Source organism: Lampris incognitus, chromosome 1, assembly GCF_029633865.1.
Source record: "Lampris incognitus isolate fLamInc1 chromosome 1, fLamInc1.hap2, whole genome shotgun sequence".
NCBI classification, from domain to species: domain Eukaryota; kingdom Metazoa; phylum Chordata; class Actinopteri; order Lampriformes; family Lampridae; genus Lampris; species Lampris incognitus.
The window spans coordinates 108,635,766-108,641,842 of NC_079211.1; the positions used below are offsets into that span (position 1 = coordinate 108,635,766).

General features: G+C 45.4%; 1 protein-coding gene across 1 annotated transcript in view; it reads right to left on the minus strand.

Annotated features, from left to right (window-relative positions):
- Positions 1-205: 205 nt before the first annotated feature.
- si:dkey-215k6.1 (transmembrane protein 132D) overlaps positions 206-6,077 on the minus strand; it is a 450,750-nt gene continuing 444,878 nt past the window's right edge. Inside the window, exons 13-16 of the mRNA XM_056278865.1 lie at positions 4,962-5,090; positions 4,376-4,690; positions 2,332-2,597; positions 206-839 (exon numbers count right to left, since the gene is read on the minus strand). Coding sequence (XP_056134840.1) covers positions 206-839; positions 2,332-2,597; positions 4,376-4,690; positions 4,962-5,090 — 1,344 coding nt within the window. The remainder of the gene's footprint in view (positions 840-2,331; positions 2,598-4,375; positions 4,691-4,961; positions 5,091-6,077) is intronic.

Consider the following 6,077-nt stretch of genomic DNA (forward strand, 5'->3'; position numbering starts at 1 on the left):
TCCTCTCCTCATCCCTCCTACTGCAAACCTTTGTGGCAGCTCGAATGATTGGCCTTCCCGTTCCTTCTTTCCTTCCTTGTTTTCCCTCCTTCCTCTCCCTTAACCCATTCAAAAGGCATTACAGGTAAGTTATATTCATTTATCCATCTTCCCCCTACCCCAGTAATCGTCTCCCTTTCCTCATCTGTCGCGCTCTTCCTATCAATCACAGACTGTCTTGTAGCCTCTCCATGTAGGTTCTGATTTCTGACTGGCCCAGGTCCATATCCTGACAAACCCACTTGATGTCGTCCTCACTCCCATTGGCCACCAGCACAGAGGAGTTAGCGTAAGTGCTGCCTCCACCAGCGTCTTCATTGGGTAGAACAGTGGCAAAAGATGTAAACTTGACACGTTTACGTTTCGTGGCAGCAGCGACAATGGCGGCGGCTGCCACATTGGCTCGGGGAGAATTATTTAGGGCTTCTGATTTACCGGTGGGGTCCTTGCCACCAATGGGGATTCTGGAAAGGCACTGTCGTGGCTCTGGAACAGACCTTGGCAAGGTCTGCCCATGACTAATGCCTCGGTGTCCACCTGTGCCTCCGCCGCCGCCGCCACCACCAATGGTGCCCATGCCCATTACCACACTGTTACCCTCTCCATTCAACAGGTACTTGCTCTCTTCATATCCTTCCTCATTCCGGTCAATGATAGTGGTGCACTCGTCCTGCAGCGGGCCCTGGCAGTGGTCAGAGTGGTCGGCTAACAGGTCAGCCTCGTTGCCGAGCCAAACCCAGTCGTGGGCGTGGTTCATGTTGCCCCCTGCCTCCAGAACAGGGAGCTGCTTGTGACGATACCTGCTGATCAAACACACTAGTCAGGCCCCGTGACTAGTGCCGGCCATTTCTTTTAAATGTCATTATAATTTGCAAAAGGAAGAGCTGGAAATCTTCTTCCTTTGTATTTTTGCTTTATTGAGATGGTAAGAAGGCTGATGCTGCTACAATTACACAGCCATCTACTTAGTTGACGAGTTGCTAAGCTCTTGGTTATGATGGGTGGCATTTAAAGAGTAACTTAAGCCTAGATTTAGGTGTGTGAGCACATCCATCAGCATTGACGGACAGAGCCAGCACTACCAATCATCAATAGTACTGCCAATGCTGGTTCTTTAGTACACCTATATCCAACAGAGCCATTAATGTAATTATCTGCAGGTGTGTTTATTCTGCTATGCTAACATCACAGTGATGTTAGCATAGCAGTAGCTGTGCATCTTTGTTAAGCCATGGACATGTGACAAGCCACCGTAGTTGCACTCGCTGCTGTGTTAGGCACAGAACAGCGATAACCAATAGCTCAACATTTGCTCAAAGAGCATGGTACCTTAATAACAAAAAAGCCCTTTGAAATGTTATCAGCAAAGGGGGCCTAAATTTCAAATAGTTTGAACTCGGAGTGCAGCAGAAAAGCTGAAAATCCAAGCAGTCCGTGCTGCCCGAGGTGGCGGTGCTGCTAAATTGGGCAATGGCTCTCTCCATGGAAAAACAATGGCTCTGCCGGCATAAAGTGGTAATGTGTTGTTGGTTTTATTACACTGTGTAGCCACAAATATTTTGGATCAGTGTTAAATTACAATTACAATGGGAAGGTACAAATATTAATTTCACTATGTGGAAATGCTGTGGGATTATTTTCATCAAATACAGCAGCTTACATCGTTAAGTATGATGCCAACAATGGCAGAATCGTTTCACCATGCATAATTTTTGAAGCATTTATTGTTAAGACTCTTAGGTGAAAGTTGTTAAAGCATGGGATAATCTTTGTATAGCGGTGATAAGCTTCTCATCCATTTTGGTTACAGCAAATGTAATATTCATCCATGGAACTTTTGTCATGTTAGAAGGGAAACCAGGGGAACAAAAAATCTAATTGGCTGCTGATGTATGACACTGGCCAAAAAAATCTAAAAATCAATTTTTTGTGAAGGTAATAAAGCATTTGCTCGCCTAACCTAGAATAGTTGCTCAGCTCCATAGAAGATACATGGACTTTTGGTGACTTGTCAGTCAAGTTGATGACTGTGTAAATGCAATGTGAGAGACATCCATCCATCCATCCATTATCCAAACCCCTTGGAAAACAAGGGGACTTTGACTGGATGCAATTTTAGGCCTATAAAGGCTACATGTGGGTCGACGGATGGAGGTCTTAAACTGCTAGACATTAGTGGACAGAGAACTTGCTATTTTGACCTATTCCCACATACATTTATAAACAGAGAGCAACTTAATTTTCAATGTAATAAAAATGATGTAAGGGCCCACAATTTTCCCAGTGATTTACCTGAAGGCAAAGCTGACACAGTTGATGAGGAAGACCAGTATCGCAAGACAGAACACTCCCAGCAGGGCATACATTCCTATCTCCAGGTCGGACAGGCCTCTGGGGGTCTGGGACAAGTCGCTCTCCCCAGTTCCAGGCACCTCCACTTGGGCAGGGTAGTCCCCTGCTTGGCTGGGGCCACCACCCCGACTGCTGCTGCTACCCCCACTGCCTGATTTACTGCCTGTGGTGCGGTGGGTCACTGTGGTCTTTGTTGTTGTGCTAACCTGGAGAGGGGAGAGATATAATGTTTAAAGTAGCTTTTCACCGATCCTCAGTTTTCTTTTCTGTATTTTTACTTTGCCTCATGTCATTATAAAAACCAAAACCAATGTCAAACCCAAATGTGACTCTGTGACTCATTTGCAAATGATTTTAAGTGTTATAAATTGCAGATTTGTCTATTATTGTTATTATTATCATTCATTATTTATTAAACCATAGTCTGGGTGAATGCTTGATTCTGATTGGCTGTAGGGTGTCCATTACTTCCTGATAATGGACAGCTACTAATTAGTTCCAGTGAAACTGTCTGTTCCCTGTTCTAAATGAATGTGCTGGCTAAAATTAGTAATCATAGCAACAAGGACTCAATCAACGCCTCTGTTTGGAATTTATTGCAACACGTTAACAAGCTAACATCTAATTACAGGTACTTCACAGGTATTATTTAAAACAAAATTGTTGGACAAGCCCATGACTACAACACGAAAAAGCACGACACATCCCAAATCCCATCGCTATTCAACTCGCTACTTAAGGGTGTGGCCAACAGTACATATGCCTTGTCATTTGTTCATGAAAATCTTGATATTGATTTAGGGACAATCACATGGCTGGCTAGCTAGCTAGTGTTGCTGTTAAACATACTGTAAAATTATATTTACTCTTTGTCAACTGTACACAATGTTATTGACTTTGAATCTTGCTACCATAATGTTAGCTTTCTGGCTCATAGCTGAACCAAAGGATTCTATGAGCTGAGCGGACTAGAAATATCTCCTATTGCCAAGTCATATCTAATCCAGATAGCCACGGGATGTGGGCCACTTCAGGCAATGATGCAGCACTGATGGCCTTCTTCTGGCCCTGACAAAATGGATGTGAGCCTGAAGTGGCCCACATGTATATAATAGCAAATATGGCCCAAATATGCCAAATCAAATGTGGGCCTTTTTTGGCAAAGATGCGGAGCTCTCGGCAACATGTAATCTGGATGTGACCCTGAAGTGGCCCGTGTGGTAAATGGTGAATATGGCCCAAATATCACAAAACAAATATGGGGCACCTCTGGCAAATATGTGGCACATGTGGCATTGCTATGGCTTGGTTCTGGCCCAGATCTGGCAAACAGGAGCGGACCGCTCAAGTGCCATCATTCCACGTGATATGTGGGCCGGATGAAAGTGACAGTGTGGGACGGGTCCGGGCCACAGCAATTTTGTTATCTGGGAAGGTTTGTCCTATTTACTGGAGTAGTGAAACACATTTCCATTGGATAAGAACCTTATGGGATGATAATGATTGTTCCAGGTATTAGCCAAATCCTCAGGTGTTACCAGGGAAATTGGGTTATGGCTTGTGAAAAAAACATTAGATTTTGATTGCAAAACGCATGAAAATATTAATTAATGGTCTTAATTTTTTGCCTCCACGGAGTCCATTAATTCCTGATTATGAACACTTCGTCGGACATTATCCCTTACATAAATATTTTGCAGTGTTAGTGGAAATTGGATTTCATAGTCTGATAGTTTAAGTGCCATGCTCTGCCCACTAAGTTAGAGCCCCCCTAACCCTGGCAGATATGGTGTCGTGTCCCATCCAGCTATACAAGGAATGGAGGGAACAAATCGCAGGAATAGTTTTAGTGCTGCACTACTAATTCAATATGAAGAACCGGTGATCCAGTTTCTGAATTGAGATTCAGCTCAGTTGAAAGGAGCATAATACAGGCATGTGCTCCACACATCCATCCATGCAAATATCCATCCATCCTTCCCACCTTTCTCATTGCCCCCTCCTCTCGGTCCACTGCTGCTGCGTTGTTGTGCTTCCATCCTCCACCCTCTTTCTCTGTTTTTGTTTGTTGCTCATTGGTGCTGTTATCAGAGCCTCCTCCTCCTCCCTGCTCCTGGGCCCCTCCCAGCCCTCCTCTTTCCTCGTTCTGAACTCTGAACTTCACGTGCACGTTCCCGACTCCGGATGCCAGCACACTCTTCCTCTTGGATTTCTGACAGGTTTCAGAGATGACCATCTCAATGCGCACCAGTGCTCCCTGTCCCTCTCCTTCCGCCACAACAGTTGGCCAGTGCTGCTCCTGATTGGCAGTGGTAGAGGACGTGAAGTTAAAAGACAAATAAGTGGATTTTTGGCAGTTCATAATTTGGACCTAGGATTCGTACAGCTAATATGGCTGCTGTGAAAAGCTGCAAAGGACACATTTTGTCTGTGAATTGTATTAGAAAAAATGCACATACTTTTTTTTTAATAATAATAATAACATATTTCAAAAAATTATACTTGATAGAAAAATGCAATTAATTTCATTCATATGAATCAGATAACAGCAAGTTAAATAAGGTCAGCACTTGATTGGTTGTGGTGATGACCCTCTCATCCAATGAGATGGCTGAGAGGAGGAAGTCCTTGGGGTCGTAGATGTCTAGTGGTGTCAGTGAACCATCGCTGTACTGGATCCACGCACTGAGAATGGCTTCCTGTAAGAGACACAAAGGAAGAGAAAAGGGCTATTTTCAGATGTATCCTTTCACCCCCCCACCCCCCCCGCCCGTTTTTCTCCCCAATTGTATCCGGCCAATTACCCCACTCTTCCGAGCCACCCTGTCACTGCTCCACCTCCTCTGCCGACCTGGGGAGGGCTGCAGACTACCACATGCCTCCTCTGATACATGTGGAGTCGCCAGCCGCTTCTTTTCACTTGACAGCGAGGAGTTCCACCAGGGGAACGCAGCATGTGAGAGGATCACGCTATTCCCCCCCAGTTCCCCCTCCCCCCTGAACAGGAGCCCCAACCGACCAGAGGAGGCGCTAGTGCAGCGACCAGGACACATACCCACACCCGGCTTCCCACCAGCAGACCAGGCCAATTGTGTCCCTACCAAGCCGGAGGTAATACGGGGATTTGAACCGGCGATCCTCGTGTTGGTAGGCAACGGAATAGACTACTACACTACCCGGACGCCTCTCTCTCTGTTTTTCTTCTAAGTTTTTCTCTCCTCCATTCCACCCTCCCTCACCCCCATTAAAATGAGCAAAAACACTGGGATGCAGGCTGTCTTTGTCAGTAGTCTTTACGCAGTGTTAGCATGTACTGTAAGAGCTAACAGTCTTTACGCAGTGTTAGCATGTACTGTATGAGCTAACAGCAACACAGGCCCAGAGCAGTTGTGTCTCTCTCTCTCTGTTTGTCTCTTAGCGAACTCAACTCCACTAATTTTCTTCGATAAAACCCTTTCCTTGCTTTAATCGTAGCGCCGAGGGAAATGGTGGAGGTAAGTCACTTGGCAAAAGCCTCCGAACAAAAGTAATTAAGCTCCGGCACTTGGAACAACAATTTATCTCCGTTTCTCTTTCTCTCTCTCTTTTTACCTTCTTGTCTTTCCACCCTGCCTCCTCCACTCCTCTCTCGAGTACTTTCTTACCCTCCCTCCGTTAGGTTCCCCTGGTAATGGGGTGATGGAGAT